This window comes from Mesoplodon bidens (genome assembly GCF_964165515.1).
Source record: "Mesoplodon bidens genome assembly, chromosome: 1".
NCBI lineage: Eukaryota > Metazoa > Chordata > Mammalia > Artiodactyla > Ziphiidae > Mesoplodon > Mesoplodon bidens.
The window spans coordinates 218,144,627-218,163,029 of record NC_138176.1 but is presented as its reverse complement, the minus strand read 5'-3'; the positions used below and the strand labels follow the sequence as shown (position 1 = coordinate 218,163,029).

Below are 18,403 nucleotides of genomic sequence, written 5' to 3'. Positions count from 1 at the left end.
ACTAAAGTTTAGCAAAATTAAGTAGCTTGTCCAAGTAACAGAGGTAGCAAGAGGCAAAGACAGCTTCAAACCCAGGATCGTCTTACCAGTATATGAGCAGAGTGCTATAAAGAAATATAGAATCACTATATAATATGGTCGGTGCTATCTACTGGGAATTTTTTTAAAGACCTAATAATTTATAGAAATAGGAATCCATAGGCTAATAGTCTGTATTCTGGCTTTCAATCAGCTGTTTACTTTTTATTAATCTTTCTCCAATGGGAAGTAAGGAGAGCGACAGCTAATTCCTGTTTTACTAAAATGTAATCCATTAGGATTCAGTTCTCTAAAACCGAAGGATAAGCGTCCTGATAAATTTTAGCTTCTTGTTTCCCTATAAGAAAGTCAGGTGTCCATGATCCCCTAACCAATTTCTTGGCAACTGCCTTTCAATGAATTATTTGCTTTTATTTAGAGGAAGGAATTAAAAGAATGAAAGTCAGTATTTTAGCCATGTGGCTCTGGAGCTCAACAACGTGACCAAAAGTCATAAAATCAGCTCCTAAATCAATGGCACATGGATATGATCCATGGACATTTTGTTAAATGATTTGTGACTTGGAGTAATTAGATACGTCACCTGGATTGTCTTCCATATTTCTTAAGACTTTACCTTTTAATGAATCTTTCAAATTGTCATTTATTAATTTGACCATAAAATTAATTCCTGCCTATTGATATATTCACCTTTCTGGAAAGAAATATATTTAATGTTCACCACATAACCACAAAGCTCATATTTTAGCTAAGTGCAACACTTTACTAAGTCTTGAGTATCAATCATAGCTTATATAGTTGGTTTTACTGCTTGTATTGCTTTAGTTTATGGTTTTCCTTCAGAACCTGTCATACATAATATACACTTCTTGATGTGGTCTCAACTGCTGCTGTTGCTTTTTAATCCCATATTTTCTTCCTAGCCCATTGTCATTTGACTCCCATCCATCAGGCCACTTAAACTGTTCAGTTGAACATCACTGATAACTACTTCCTTGTCAAAGCCAGAGATGTAAATAACAATCATATTTGTATTAGATCTATGTCTCAAACTTGAGTCATGTGTTGACCTCTTTAAGAAGAATTATTATATACTTTCCTTTCTGACATAAACTATTTTTAGTATGTTACTAACATATAGCCAAACATAAAACCAGGTATGAACTCCTCATGCCTTTAGCATTTATACAACTAGAAAGTCAAAAACAAATACACAAATTACACAGAACAAAACCAACAAAATTTGAGTTAGCATAATTCCTTTCCTATGACATGATACTGTTTTGCTGAAGTTAAATTGCATGTGAAAGCAGTTCAGTTTGCCTATACTTTCTGTGCTATATGATACAATTCTCCCATCACTTATTTTTTTAAACGAGTATAAAAACTTTGGGTAGCGTGTGCTGTTATTTCAACTTGCTGCCCCTTAGACCCAAAGCATCATGAGTGCACTAGGCAATCCTGCATTGTTCTCTCACTGCCCATGATGATGGCATGTAGAAGTTGGGACCAATATAATCATCAACAGTGATGTAAGGCTTAATTACTTGTTTGTTGACTGAATGTCTGCCATTTCTTCCCTTCAACATGTCTTTGGCTTTGACAGGTTCTCTCTGCCACCCTGGTCTTTTCTTATTTGCCTCACACCTTGATTATCTCAATATGCTCTTTCTTGGTTTTTCTGCTTCCAATCTCTCTACTTCAATCTACCCTGCATAGTATTTTCAAACTAATTTTTCTAAAACCCAAGTATAGCGTGTAGAAACATATAATCTTGTAGTGTCATTTCATCTCCTCATCTCTTTGCTGGACCATGCCCTGTTTCTCTCCCTCATCTTTTCACCATGTTTTTACATAAATACACGTCCCTACACTCTCATTCAGCAAACATGTAACAAACATAACAAACACCACAAATCCTTGCCTCTTTTTTCCTTTTTTTCTTTGTTAATACCTAGAAGTCCTCTCTCCTTCCCTCCATCTCACTCAGGCGGCATACACTAGGGCTACCCCAGGCACACTGGGATGTGTGGTCACCCTAAGCCTAAGCCCACACTGAGAACTCTTTAGATTCAAAACCTTTATTTCATTTTATATTGGAGTATAGTCGACTAACAATGTTGTATTAGTTTCAGGTGTACAACAAAGTGATTCAGTTGTACATATACATGTATCTATTCTTCTTCAAATTCTATATAATATAAAATAAAAAGTTTAAAAACAGAAAAAGAAATCCCTTTTGAGCACATAGGTGTTTATGCTAATGAGATTTCTGAGACTGGAGCCTCTAAATAGCATCAAGATGGGGTTGGCCATCAGAAAGACCAACAGAATAGAGGATTGGAAGGGGGAGGGGCTGGAAATTAAGCTCTATAAAAACTCTTGAACAAAGAGATTTGATCAACTTCCAGATTGGTGAACACATCCAAATGCTGGGAAGGTGACACACCCCAGTTCCATGAGGGACAAAAACTCCTGTGCTGGGGGACCCTGTGGACCTCACCCTATTACCTCTTCATCAGATTATCATCTTCAGTATCATTTCATTCATATTGTAGCATGTGAAATATCCTATATTATGTTATCATTTTATTATCATTTATAATAAACTGGTAAAAAATTTTTTTAAAAACCTTTATTTCATGTATGGCAATACTACATGTTTTTCTCTAATAATTCTGGGTATGCTGGGCTGCCCTGGGTAGACTGTAAGGCCATGTATACAGGTACTATAATCTACATAGTTTCTGGCACAATGCAGAATGTAGAAAAGGAAAGTATATCACAGTATTAAGAGCACAGACTTAGGAGTCAGAAGGAACCAGATTCAAATTCTAGCTCTACCTCTATTACCAGTGTAAGTTTGGATATTCTACCTAGTGTCTCTTAAGTTGTCCCATTTGCAAAATGAATCTCTGTACCTACCTCACAGAAGTGGTGTAAAGGTTAAAGGAGATCATTAGGGTTAAGTGATTGGCATTCGTGAAAGAGTCAGCACTCAATAAGTGGTCCCCTTTATTATTAACTCTCTGTGAGCTTAGTTGATGCTTTATGAATGAGTGTTACAGGAATCCATCCATTAGTTTTCTTCCTTCCTGGAATTCTCAGTGGTTTCTAAGTTGGAACAGCAGCTGCCACAGTGACAGATTCAGAAAGGCTAATTTTATGCCATAATTATCTAGAAAAAGGAACCAAAGTACCATAGGGATTTCTGAGGAACAGTGAGATCACAGTGAGTCATATATGGACAGTCTCCAGCTCTGCTCCCTCCCAAGCCCGGGGGCATTTCCCCGAAACAAGGTACCAGACACCTTGTCCTCACAGTGTATAAATCCTAAGGAATGAGAAAAGGGCTCCTTCCTCTCTGTTAGGGATGGGGTGTGAGAGGAGGTTCTGTTTCATTGTGTGAGAACTGAAGAATATCATTAATCTAATTGTTCTGCACACAATCCCAGCTCTGTACCCTGTGGATGACTTATGAGTTCCTGGTCCTCCTCTGGAGGCCTCTGCTTCCTCATCTGAAAAATGAACGGGTTGGACAAGGTGATCTTTAAGGTTCCCTTCTAGCTCCAACGATCTGAGTTGAAGAAAAGCTTTAAGCAATTCAGAGGGAGCCTAAACAAGAGGAAAGTAGGAAAAAAGACCCTTTTTTCTAAGCTCTGTGTCTCTGTGTCTTACTCAATTGAACAGAAGAGAGTCGATACAGAATACGATTTCTGACGGATGTGGAACAAAGCACAAACCAAATGGATGGAAAAGGAAATTGTGGTGCCCTTAGAATTCTTTTGGTTCTACTGGAATGAAATTACTGACACATTTTTTATTTTAATCAGAAATTTGACTCTGAGCCATTACTATGGTTGGCTCGGAGTGATATTTTGTACTCTCCCCGATAGCCATCTGTTTGGCAAACAGCACAGCCATTTCAAGAATTATTGCAGAAAATGGTTGCAAGTGACAGAAATAATGGCTCTGTTAGACCCAGTTTGATTATCTGCATCAGTGTAGTTATAAAAGCAGACAGAGAAGGAAAAAAATGTATCTGAGATAAAATACTCTCTCCTGGGTCTTATGATTTATAATTGCTACCTCTGTCTATCATTCTTATAGGGCAGGTTCAAGATGTTGATTCACCCCACCTCCCTATCTATCATATATATAGTCTCTCATTCATTTGTATTTATTTTGCTTTACTCCAGACCTTTATTACTTTTTACCTGGACCACTGCAGTAGGCTCTTAATTGCTCTTTTCTCTAGTCCCTCACCTTCTAATCTATTTTACACATTCCTCCCAAAGAGTTTTTCCTGAAGTTCAACTTCAGTCATGTGACTCCCACTACGTAGAGAGTCATGTTCAATTTCTTTAGCCAGGAATTTTGGGGTCTCTGTCATTTCAGGATCCACCAGCTTTTTCTATATCACTGCCCCTTCCTCTTTCTTTTTATTCTTAGATTGTAGTCAGTTCAAACTATTCAAGGCACAAAGCTGGTACTCAAAAAATATTCCCTGGATAAATATGTAAATAAAGAGTCCTGTTTGAGTTTTTAACTCAGCATTTTCCCAACTCATTTCATCACAAATATTTTAGGAAATATTATTCTCATGGCATTGTATTCTATATCCTTAGAGGGGCTTGAGAGGTATAGGTCACAAAGGGAAATTAATCAAGATCCATGGCCAATTGCTTATAACTTAGATTAGTACCAAACCAATTTTAAAAAGGAAAAGAAATACCCAGAATTGAACAGAAAAACAAGAGGAAGCATCCATCTGTATCAGTAGAAGATAGCTGGATGTCTTTTAATATCATGTATTAGCTCCCGGGAGGTACTGAAGTTCTGATAAGCCAGTTGTAAGGCTTTTCCCAGTGGCCATAATCAGAAAATAACATGTTGGCTACAAAATCAAGTGATGGATAATTACAGGTCATTAGCAGTATTAGAAATTAAAAAGGAAGCAGAACAATGCATACTAGTATAGTCAATCTGATAGTCATATGTGTTGATAAAATGCTTCTAATTTTTATGTTTATATGATCATGGGAAGGCTTCATTCCAAAGAGCCATATGAAAAGGCATCAGTTCAGGAGAAATATACATTGAAATTTGTATGTGAATGTAAAGTGTAAACTCTTGGGACTTACATGACATTGGGCTTCAAAACTGTATGCAAAAATGTTACTCCAACCACACTGCCAGAAGCGTAGATGTTCTAGTTGTGGCATTCGTTATTGTGGCATGAATGGTTAGGTGATCAGAAAGTCAATCTTGGCTTTATTTGTTTACTAAAGCACTGATGATATATTGTGAAAAGTTCTGATTTTGTCACAAAGGGGAAAGAGATGAAGCTTCTAATTAGGTTATGTTTACCTTCCATTCCATGTTCAGATGAGTCAGGAAATGCTTTGATTTGCAGATTCCTACCTAGTAAGGACTTTTCGATAAACATTGAAAGCTCTCTATTTTGTAGCTAGTCCTCAACCCGTAAATATCTATTTTTTCCTGAAAAACAAAGAGATGACCAACTATCCCATTTTCTTGAATCTTCCCCATATTCTCTTTCCTCTGTCCCTCCAAGCATATTCACTTCACATATCCCAAAACAGTTTCATTAGTCCTTTTGACTCTTCGAGGCTCTGTGCTGTCTTTCTTCTTCCTTCCTTTCACCATCAGGGCTCTGGGCACAGTAGTTAAAATAGAATAAAATGCCTTCCATTCTTTGCTGCTCATTTATCAGTTGATTATAAACGAATTTCTCTTTCTAAAATTCTACTGAAAGTCAAAGGCTACAAGTCACATAATTATGGAGTCCAGTGACCTTTAGTTACTTTGCAACCTCCGTGCTCCAGCGGACACATTGGTTACATCCTCTTTCTTTGAATCTGTGCCTGTTTTCTTACATTGCTCCTTCCTTAGAGGCCTTACAAATGCAGGCATTCCCCAGAGTTTTACCCTCAGCCCTCATCTCTGCTCATCATATACTCTCTACATGGGTGACTTCATCTAATTAGCCCACTTTTTGCCGGAAAATTCCAAATGTATGGTATAGATCCTGTCTAGACCTACCTTGTATTATAAATGTCTAACTAAAAGTCTTGCATCAAACACGGTATATTTAAGCAGCATTATTTACAATATCCAAGGCATGGAAGCAACCTAAGTGTCCATCAACAGACAAATACATAAAGAAGATGTGGTATGTGTGTATATGTATTAGGTATATATACATATACACACAATGGAATATTACTCAACCATAAAGCAGTATGAAATTCTGCCATTTGCAACAACATGGATGGACTTGGAGGGCATTATGCTTCATGAAATAAGTCAGACAGAGGAAGACAAATACTGTGTGATATCACTTATATGTGGAATCTAAAAAATAACACCAACTAGTGATTAAAACAAAAAAGAAGCAGAGTCACAGCAGATTCACAGATATAGAGAACACACTAGCAGTTACCAGTGGGAGAGGGAAGGAGGGAGGGGCAATATAGGGGTAGAGGGGAAAAAAGGTTATTATAGGATTAAATGAAATCTGTGTGTGAAGCTTTTGAAAACTATAAAGCACTATAGAACTTAAAGAATCTTTCATTCAATAAAAAAATAAAAATAAAAATTTAAAAAACAGCATATTTGAACAGAATGCATTTCCCCCTAAAACCTGAACTTTTTTTTTTTTACTTTCTCTCCCTGATCTTCCCCTACCTAAACTCTTAATATATAGTCTACTTTTCAAATTACTTCTGTTTTAGAACCTGTAACTTCCTCACCCTTCTCCTGCACTCCAAGTTCAAGCTCTGATCATTCCTTGCCTTGACGATTTTAATAGCCTCCTAACTGGTCTCCATGTCTCTGGTTTATTCCAGCCCTGCCGCAGTCCTGGCTCAAGCCATCCTGCCTACTGCGGCTAGGCGCTGTACACAGCTAATCACACCACTCCACTGCTCACGAATCCTCAGTGCTTGTCCACTCATCATTTAGAGAATTCTAAGTTTTTACCGATGACACAAACGTTTGCCACATAGCCCCATATCATTTTAAAACAATGTAGTTGCATTTCTTACCACAAAATATGTGTTTATTTTAGAAAATGTCTAAACTAGATAAGCTACAAAAATAGAAAGTATCCTAATTTTAATATTCCTGCTTTTGCTATTTCCTGCTGCCCCATTACAACCAAAGCAGACTGTGGGTCATTCCCAAGTGCATCTGACATTCTCCCGTTTCCATGCCTTTCCATGTTATTTACATCCCCCCAAACCCATCCAATTTCTAACTACTGAAATTCTATTCGGCCTTCATCATCCGTAACAAAAGTTTATTTCTCTAAGATGCCTTCCCTGATCTTTGAATCCTTGCAGCAGATATTAGTGATAATATATGTAAAAAGCACTTTGAGTTACACCTTGGGGTCCTTCCTCCTTGGTGGATTTTATATTTTATAGTCTGTCATTGTGTAACAGTTGTGTAACTGTTGTTTTTAAGCCATGCACTTGTTGTATCCAAAAACTACACTCTAAGATTCTTGAATGTCTTTTATTCTCTTTCCCAACGATTTTCATAAGCCTTGACTTCCAGAAGTTGATAAAATAAATTGTAGCAATGTGCAATTTGCTTGGGATGGTGGGAATAAAGGGAGAGCTGGGGATAGAAATGGGAAAAGGTTGAAAGGGGGAGAGAGAGACCCTATCCTCCTAGAGAAGATAATGACAATTCCAGGGGCAAAAAACTCTAAACTGATTCTTTTGGCGTGTCCAATTCCAAGATGGGGTGGAAATGAATGTGTAATAATACTGATACTGCGGCGGTGATGTTGGTACTGGTCCGTACTCAACTCCATCCATTTCAGATGCAACAAGGATAACCCAGAACAGGAGTTCACCACTGAAAAAGGTTGGCAGATTTACCTCGCTGACTGGAATCCCATAGAAATGGCAGGGATGGGAGGGGATTGAAAAACCTGAGAAACCCAAGAGATTGTGGCGAAAGAAGATATAGCTGAACTTCTTTATGATTCAGGAGCTTCGTCTCAGTGCTGAGCAGTTGAAAATATTTCCATCTCCTTGCGGATGGATAAGCACCGCTGCTATTTTGACAAGCCTGGCTCCCTATGGGAGACGGAGATGCAGCTGGATTTTCATTCTGTAAAAGCTCTTTGGGAAATGGTTTCAGAATACGACCAGAAGAGTGCATTGGTGGCTTTGCCATTTGTCTAAATGGGTACATCAGGATTTACTGAAACTTAATAGAGGAGCAAGAGTGGTGAAGGCAGGAAAACGGTTTCTGTTAGTACAAGCAAGATGACGGAGGGGCACAGGCAGGTCGCAGCAGTAGAGATGCTGCCAAGTGGTCCGATTGGTGGATGGATGGATGGATGGCTGGCTGGCTGGCTGGCTGGCTGGCTGGCTGGCTGTGGGGTGTAAAGAGGGCAGAAGAATCAGGGAGAACTGGGGTGCTTAACATGAATGTCTGAGAGTGGTGAGTGTCATTTTCTGTGATGCGAAAGAAGGAAGGAGCTGATGTGGGATGGTGGCAGAGGAGGCGGACTCAAGTTAAGATGTGACCTTGAAACTGGACTGAAGGTAAAACTTTTCCTCTGCTCCCTTAGGGTCTCTGGCTGGGTCTGAGAATTAAACTGCCCTAAGACAAATTAATGGGAGAAAAGCATACACATTTTACATATACATGGCAATTCTCACCAGAAAATGAAGACCCAAAGAAGTGTCAAAACCTAAATACTTTTATACTAGGTTGAAGAAAGAAAAGCAATTGTGGAAAAATAACTGAAATATATGGGGCCACGGGGTATGGTGCTGAAGGAAGATAAGAATTCTTTCATCTAGGTCTGTTGTATAGAATTCTCTCAGCATTGACTCCCCATATCTGGTGATAAGAATGTTTCTTTCCAGCTGGTAGAGAGAGGGCATCTTTCACGCAGGAATTTTATCTCTTGCTTTCAGGAAGAAAAGGGGAGGTCAGAGCACTCTTCCTGCACCTGCTGTTTCTTTCAAGTGCCTTTAGCTCAAAATAGTCCTCATGCCAATGTGGCATATTTGGGGGTGGCATATTCTGCCATGCTTCATTACCTTAAAATGTCTATTAGGCATCCAAGTGAAGATGCAATATATGTGTGTGTAATTCAGAGAAGAGGTGTACAGTAGAGAGATAAATTTAAGATTCATCATCATACAATGATAGTTAAGTCATGGGACTGGTTGACACTGCCTAAGGGCAGTATATATAGTACAGGAAGGTAAAGTGTGCTGTCCTAAATCCTGGGGGCACTTCAGCATTAGAGAGAACTAGAGGAGAAAGAGCTGGGACTGAGCAGCTGCACATCTCGTCAAGGTACTCCTTGTCCACACGGAAACTGAGATTTAACAAAAGGAGGGCTAGAGAGGGAATTTTTTAATTTACCTATTTACTTATATCTATTGTTGGGAATGTGGTAGGTGCAGGTGCCTTTACATTATCTCTCAATAATCCTATTGGGTAGATCTTAACATTCTCCCATTAAAAGGGAAGACTGAAACTTAATCAAACAGATGTTGGGAAGCTGGGCTGATGTTCTTTCCTGTTAACACATTCCAAACGGGTATCTGTTGTTACTGATACCCGCTACTTTCCCAAGCTACTTTCATAATAACATGAGCATATATGGACTTTTATTTTTATTTGGGAGCTAAGGACAGCCCCACCAGGAAATCTGGCTCTCAATGGATTTACCTCATTATCCTCTGCCTGGTACTTATCAAGAATGGAATCAGAAGTCTTATATTTTTGCTTGTTACTTTCCTCTTCACTGGGGTATAAAAGTTCTCCCCAATCCAGGAGAGTGCCAAACTAGAGCAGTGAGACAAGGGTTGTTTATATTTTTAAGTACTTTTTAGCCACAAACACATTTACAGAGTGTTTTAGTGACTAGTCTGGTGTCTTCTCTCTGACTGTTATTTTGAAGCCATCAAAACTAAGTCATCCTGTAGGAGCTCTTGTACAAAGAAAGGCGAATAACACTGCATGGGAAATAGAAAATGAGTTTTAGGTGTATATCCACATCTAAGTACTTATTTCTTTGTAGAAGCACCCTATTTACCTGTTTACGAACTAAGGTATATGGTTTGGTTTTGTTTACTTTTAAAATAATTTCCTTAAACAAACTTCATTCCACATTTCAGCTCCTGTCCAACCAGGCTGGTGGAAAGTCAGTCTCTATTATTTTGAGCTCTCCTCTTGCCACGGGTCTTATCTTTCACTGAAACTTCTGGAAGCCTTGTCAATATCTGTCATCAGCTGCTGATGTGCCCATTTCCTATTCATTATGGTATCTTTAAGCCCCTTCATTTCCTTACATCCAAGCCAAGCTCAAGACAAGGGAACCGTTGGCAAGGTGGACCAGTGACTTAGGGAGAGCCTCCCTAGATGCATCTTGTGCCCTGCCATACTGCGCACCTCCCCACCCCTCCCCAGGCACAGACACAGAACAATGCACAGGGATTCACCCTCCGGGGCACCAACTTTTGTCCCTTTGTCTTCTCCCCACTGTTTCCCTCTCTCTCTCTCTCTCTCTCTCTCTCTCTCTCTCTCTCTCTCTCTCTCTCCCTCCCTCCCTCCCTCCCTCCCTCCCTCCCCCTCTCCATTTCTGTCCCTCCCTCCCTCCCTTTCCTTCTCCCTTTCCCGCTCTTTTCTCTTTCAACCCTCAAAGATCCTCTTGCCCCCTAATGGACACCTCATATTCTCTGTCATAAGATTAAAGAACAGCAAATCTATTTAGTTCAGACAGCGCTTGCTTTCAGCATTGCTAAAATCCCTGAGGCACATGCTTTATGCTACAGCCTAAAATATGAGAGCAAAACACCATGTAATACCTCAAAAATTATTTTACCACTGTCTTACATACATGTAAACATAGCAGTCACATCTCATTTAGCCTTCTTTTATTGAAACAAAACTAACCTTAAACACTTCCTCATAAGCATTTTTCTTTAGCCCTTTAATCATTTATGATATTTCTTTCTGGACCTCATCCAAGTATTCTCCTTGTTAAAATTCAAAGATCAAAATTGGAATCAATTCTCTGAAAATGGTCTGATGGAAGCAATTATACTTCAAATTCATTCTCTCTTTCTCTCTCTTTTTTCCTTTTTAAAGTTGTTTATAAGACACTTTCATCAAACTTTTCTTGAGTTGTTTTTCTGAGCATCTGCACTTTCTTTTCAAAGCAATGTTAAATATTATCTGAAAGTGTCACTACTTGGAGCCTTGCTTCTTCTGACAAGAAGATATTCCTATTTTCCAGGCACTTTGTAAAACTAAGAGAGTGAAATTGGAAGAAGAATGTAAAAAGTGATACCGGGGAGAATTAAACAATGAAATATGTCACTTCTGTTTTTTTTAATTCTGAAAATAGATAAGAATGAGCAAGAACCACTTTAGAGATTAAATACAGTGTCAACGTGCTTTGCCTTCTTTGATTTTTGCCCCATACCCTATTTCTTATTGAACTGTCACCTATTCTATTAGTAGAAAAAATATGCATCTCTAGAGTGTGCAGTTATGTTTTTAACAGAATCAAAGAATCACAGGAAGGTAGAGATGAAAGTAATTTTAGAAGTTGCTTAATCTAATCAAGCAACTAGCAAGAAATCACACCTGCCAGTTTCTGAGAGGTAGCGAGAAATCTGTGCTCAAAGGATCACAATCATAAAGTAGAAGGAATGTGGGTTTTCCATTTGACAAAGATAAAAATTCCCTGTCTGCTACTTGCACAGGTTTTATAATCCTTTTTCGCCTGTGGAGATAATAATTCTAACCAGTTGGACTGTTTGCAAGGAATGAATAGATAATATCTATAAAGCAGCTATCACATGATTGGATATGGTACATGAGAGATCTCTTTCTTTACTTCAAACACTTCCATTGATTTGCAAGTTGCCCAGACTTTAAACTACTGAATCTTTGACTATCTGAAATCAACAACCACTTAACTATAAATGTTCCTGTGCTCTAAGCCAATGGAACTCTTCTCATTCCTGTAGCCTTCAGTCTTTTCTGATTTGCCAGGTTCCCAAGCCCACTATCATCTTCCTGGTGACCATGCTCTGGTATCCTCTAGTTCACAGTAGCCCTCCTCTTAGACTGTCATGTCCAGAAGTGCATGCAGTGCCCTACAGGGAGGACTCCTTCCTCTGAGTGCGATTTTGCATAATACTGTTCTTTCTTTTGTAGCAAACTTGACCTGGACATTCAAAGCAGTGACATAGTCTTATGTCTTCTAAGTAATTTCTTAATTTAGGGGCTTTTCCTGTGGTTGACCTAATGTATTTTGAATTAGATTCTGAAATTCAGTTAAAATGAAGAAATCATTTTAAATGTTGCTGGTGATTCAGTAGCCACCAATGCTAATCTTGATTCTAAGCCAGTGGAAATTATCCCAACCTTGATATTCTTTTATTAAAATTTCCCCTCTGTTTAAACAGCTGTGCAGTTTTTTCCAAAAGTCCTGGAAATATACTTTCAATATTCTAATTATAAATTAAAATTTTGGAAAGTTTTGGTAGATAATTTGACATCTAAGAGTATTTTGAGTCATTAAATTTCACACTGGACCTTGATCTAAACTGAAAACGAAAAATTCTTCTCTTATTTCTTATCATTTAAGCAAACTGTGAACCAGGCAAACTACATATTCAGGATCCTTTTTTGCAACTTGCTGTTGTAGAAGCCCAGGCAAGGCCTTTAAATTTGTTTTCTCATCTATGAAATGTGTAATTCAACTTGAAGACTTTTTAAAGTCACTCTACATCTGAAGAATCTCTGATTTTATGATGTAGGTACCACTCTCAAAGCTCTTCTTGATAAAGACCGACATTATATTCATTTTTACACAGATCTGCCAGTTTAAAACCTGACACAATCCAACATTCTAGAGCCTGAAACATGATGCTCTATTAAGATCGATTTATCAGATGAATGTAGACTCAAATAAAGTTCTGTAAGATACTGGCTCTAAAATCTTGGCTCAGCATTTCAAGATGGTATGCCTATAGCTCCAAACTTGGATGTAATGAAACGTGAAACAGTCTCATTTTAGCATGAAAGGAAATCAGCTTTCTCGTCAGAAGGAAAGATTTTTCAATTCAGTTTTAACTGGTAATTTTCCTTTGGAGGAGCTTGAAGAGCTGTAGTGGTTAAAGGAATAAACTATCAAATAACAATACTATTCATGAATAATTACCCAGCAGGGGGAGATAGGAGGATTCTAACTTTTATCTTTAGAGGTCTGAATGATTTGAGAGGATACCTATAGTGGGGGGACTTGTGATCTAGGATACAGCAATAGTTGCTGACAGAAAAGAGGGGGAAATAAGCAAATATCATCAAGTCACACACGCTGGGTTTTATTTAAGGAAATGTCTCCTTGTGCAGGCAGTGATGTGTTTAAGAGTGAGGCATTTCCTTTTACTTGTTTCTATTTTAAGTGATTGCTTTGACCGGTCTTTGAAGGAAAAAAAAATCATTTTCTATCCTGCAGATTCAGTAACTGCCCTTAAATGTCAGATCATGTCACATTTTCAGTGGAGACAACATTGTGATTTGCTTCCATGGTGATCTACCAGGGAGGAAATTACTAATATTATTACTTAGTAAATCCTTTGCATTTACACTAGCAGAGTGCTGAAAAATTCATTTGTGGCCCTGAAGAAATAACCATTTGTGCTGTTCTTAGCAGGAAGCAAGGAAGCAGCCCCAAGAGCACCTGTGTCCCCTTGGTGACATAGTCAGGGCCTCAAGCTCTATGTGCTGTGGCAGGCTTGTAGGCTACGTTGCTTTCAGATTTCAGCTGAATAATAGAATGACTATGTCAGAGGCATTTTTAATATATTATTCTAATCTCCAGAGATTGCAGTCAGTAAGCAACAAATTAATTCAATTATAAAACTGCCCCTCAAAAAAAATCTTTTAATGTAGCACTTTCACTTGGAAGGCATATTCAACAAGCAGACTTGGAAAATATTAAATGTGCTCTGGCAGTTGTAGGGAAAAAAAGCCATTTGGTATGAATGAGTCCCCTGTATTTGGAGTAAGGACGGTTACAAGATCCTTTCAACTTACTGGTCAGCCAGTTGTCTGTTTCTCAGCCAGAGCCTGTCTACAGGTGGCCCCACTGGGAAAGAAAGAGTATTCTATACTATTATTGATAGATTGTGGTTAATATTTAACCTAAATTTGTAATCAGAATGTAATATTTATATTATGACAGATAGATAGATAGATAGATAGATAGATAGATAGATAGATAGATGATATAGGAGAGTCTGTACTTCTCCCTTAACAAGGAAAGGAACCAAGGTTTTAACAAACTTAAGATTTGCTACAGATAACCTTCATCTTAATAATGGACAGGAGGGAGCGTTAGTGAAGATGATATTAGAGAAATAATATTGGACAAAGAAGCTTTTCTTAGTCACATTCAAAGGTATCCATACTTTAAAATCTACTGCATGTTTCCTACCTAGTGAGCAGTAGAAAGTTAAACAAGTAACCAAGTACAACTGACAATAGGAATTATGCAGCCCTCCCTTTCACTCAATAAACCACTCATTTTCCAGATAATATTCTATTTCACTTTGGCACTGGCTCCATAGTCCTTAGGTCTTTACCGAACAACAAGGAAGCACCAGAGTCCAGCCCAGCGTGATTGATTTGGTGTTTTAAACTAAGATCGCTGTTTGAAATAATTACAACTGCTGTTTGTCCACATGTGGCCACTGGATGTGATCGACACCAGGTCAAAAATCTCTGTGTAGGAGGTTTTCAGAAGCTGCAACTGGTTGAAAGGGGGTCACGGATGCTAAGGGGCTTGTGTAGAAGGTACCTTTGCATATACAGCCCTGTTCATAGACCAAGCAACAGCTGGTTTTCTGCCTCAAAACCCGGAGGAGCTGACAGAGATCAAAAACTCCTTGACAACTGAGAGTGACTGAAATTCTGAATACTGATGAACTATACCACAGAAAAGAATTTGTATTTTCAACTTACATCAGTATGGCATATTTCAGATGTGCCGTAATTGGAACTGCTTTTAAGCCCAATTACAAATGCTTATTTTTCACTTTTACAGAAAATACACAACCTGGAAATTTAGAATCTTTTATTTTTCAACATGTACTCTGTAAATATGGATCTCTTTTCAGACCTGGAGTCCATAGGAGATAGATTTGGCTTCATTTTAGGAAGATGAGCAGGACAACATAATTTATGAGCTGAACCGATGAAAGGGTGCTGAGTCGGGTTTTGTTAAACTAGTCTTATGGCTGGCAAGGATGACATGTCAGATATTTCATTCATTTTAAATACCAAGCCATTTCCATAAATCATTTTTATAACTTTAAATACATTATATAGGTACAGTAACAATAGACAGTGTGTTTAAATGTGCCAGACACATCCATTTCCTTCACTACATACTGTGTTTCTCATTTCATTTTCCAAAGAGGTACTTATAGGGTTATTTTTATGGGCTGATCCATATTTTAGTTTTATTCATGTAGCCTTGTCTACTGGCCCCATTATGCTTCTCTGATTCTTTCTTGTGCATGTACATATTCAACCCATGTGAATATCATCATAGCATTTCTCTCTTCCTTTCTCACAAAAGCCCAGTTAGAAAAACGACGCAGGATGCATTGGGGGCTATTTAGCATAAAAACTTCATCTGAAACTGCTGTATTATATAAGATAATGTGTTGTATTTCAGGATATTTAAGTTTCTTTACTGTGTGAACGCTATACTATTTTCTTTTCTCCCCTAACTCCCCACCCCCCACCCACCCCCCGTTTAACAGCAGACAAACCCAGGGAGCACTGAATGAATCTGATGATCCTGAAACAGGCTGTCTAACTGATAACAAGCCAACTTCTCGACACTTCTATCCTGTCGCCTTGCTGCTTGTCAGCTCACACCTGCTAGTTGTGTGGCTTATTTTAAGTCTTGCATTACTTTTAGCCAAATACCAATAAGTTTTATGTTGTACTCCTTCCTTTTCTACAACTGACAATGGACTTTAAATTATGGGGACAATGCTGTAATTTCTACATTTTCAGAGTCACAGAATTAAAAAAAAAAACAAATGTTTGAATTGTAAGTGTTTTATGTGTTTTTCCTAGAATCTAAAAAAAAAGAAGTACTATGCATTAAGTGAATTATTTTGCTCTTTTGTTTATGGAGAAGTGTTTCCCTCTGTTAACTAGCTCAAGAAGAAATTTTAAATTCCTGTCTTTGGCATAAGACAAAGAACAGAATCCTGAAAGCTTTACGTTCTGCATCTCCTCTTCCTCTTCCCATTAAATTTATTTAAAGAAATTGAGACTGAATTTGCACAAACCCTGAAACCCTGAGACAAGTCCTAGAGATGTGGGAGGTTCCAGACTTGATTTCCACTGTGCCGATCTCACTGTCACCATCAGCTGATAGAATCTTCTGTTTGATATTTTAACCTGTTACTTCTGTGATTTCTTTCCTGCAATTAACCCTTTTCTGTCAAGTAACTTTCTGGAGAGAATGGCTATTTATGTTTTGTAATCAAATGAACCCGTTTGTAACCATGGTTTGGGTTGATTTGGCTCTCAGAGTACTTTTCTATTCTTTTTAACAAAGTCTTGTTTGTGTCTCGATGCCCCATTTTCAGCACCTGTGACTTTTGTACTGTCTGTACACAAGCACTTCTCTTGATAAAGCTGAGACTTGGACCAGGCTGTCTGGAAAGCCATTTTCCTCTTCGTTGCACAGCTAAAATAATGCAGTCAAATAGAGATGAAACTTTCCTTTAAAAATCTATATGGCCAGACTTAATAAATTAAATGCCTTATTCCTATAACCTACATCCTTAGGGCTATGTATAGATGTTCATGTGTTTTAAAGAGACTGAGAAATTCATTTGTGGAAAAGTTATAAAAAGGCAGATATATTTATGAAACGAAAATGAAGCTGTATTGTGGAACAAATTATATTTAAAGAGTTTATTAAACCTTAAATATATGTTAAGAGCAAAGGGACTCTACTCATCTTTTTTCTGAGGGCAATAATGGTATTGGGCCTGGCCTAGGATTTAATTTTGTAAGATGTATCATCATTTGTGAAAAAAAAAATGTAGAGTTGAATCTTTGTTATTTTTACTTGGACTGTTGCTGCAACTCTGCATTGGACAAATAAAGCATATTTATTTATTCTGTGTTTCATGAAGTTGTCCTTTTTCCCCTTTCACCAGAGAAGGCTGCCGCATAGAAAATGTACTGAAGAATATCAAATGCAGGAAGTATGCTTTCAACATGCTACAGCTGATGGCTTTCCCCAAGTACTACAGACCTCCAGAGGGGACTTATGGAAAAGCTGACACCTAAGTTTACCAACATGTAAATAAACAGGAACACAAATATGCTTCTGCTGGATAATCTCTACCTTTTTTTACGTTTTCATTGTCATGAATTTGTGGAGGGAGGTGATCAGGGATATTTGCCCAAGTCTAGGAATTACTTGAATTAGTTATCAGCATATGACTCTGAAAGAAATCCATTAAACAAACCTTAAATCATATCGCATTTCTAGTTCTAAGCTTGTATTGATTCTCGCTGGTTGAGATCAGCTCAGAAAGTGTACATTTCATTCATGGGGTATTTTAATGAAAGACATTCTGAGAAAAGCTAGGTCGCTACAGGGGACCTGGGGGTGATTCAGAGAGTGGCCTTCTCCACTCCAAAGCTATGATAGAGTGTAAAGGGAAGAGAGACTTTGAGATACTATTCCATAGCCTTTCTCACAAATAACCTGAGAGCCCATTTTTGGGCTATAAAAAATACTTTTCTAGTTACTTGAAACTAGGGAGAGTTAACTCATGATTTTGACTACAGAAGCAGTTTATGTGTGCTTGTAAGGACTTTTGTCATCCAGTGGAGGTGTGACAGGTCCTCCTAAACACATAGATGGACAGTGCTAGTAAAGCAGTAAAAGTACTTTTCAAAAGCATAGTATCGTCTCAAAACTCTGACTTAGGTTCGATGGCCCCATCAGCCTGAACTTTATGTAGTCAAGTTCATGAAAAACTGTAAAATATCTTTGAGGTGTTTTCTAGCAGTCATCTTGGTATAGAATGTAGATGGTGTCAGTATGCATTGTCTAGCATAGATTAGTATACTTGAATAAACCTTTTAAAACATAGGCCACCATAACTAATGGTACACCAAAACAATTATTTCTCTTAAATGGAATTTCACATTTGCCCTTACTTAGTGAAATAACACTGAAAATTTTCCAAAACTCCAAATCAGAAGTTGCCTTAGAGATCATCATGTATAACACCAT

At 38.0% G+C, this 18,403-nt stretch overlaps 1 protein-coding gene across 4 annotated transcripts in view; it reads left to right on the top strand.

The window, feature by feature from the left end:
• Window positions 1–17,485, top strand: part of INPP4B (inositol polyphosphate-4-phosphatase type II B) — an 886,823-nt gene extending 869,338 nt beyond the window's left edge. For all 4 annotated transcript variants that reach the window (XM_081245267.1, XM_081245268.1, XM_081245266.1 and 1 more), the window contains one exon: window positions 17,313–17,485. In XM_081245267.1, the coding sequence (XP_081101393.1) occupies window positions 17,313–17,445 (133 nt within the window). In that variant the 3' untranslated portion in view covers window positions 17,446–17,485. The remainder of the gene's footprint in view (window positions 1–17,312) is intronic.
• The last annotated feature ends 918 nt before the right edge of the window (window positions 17,486–18,403 follow it).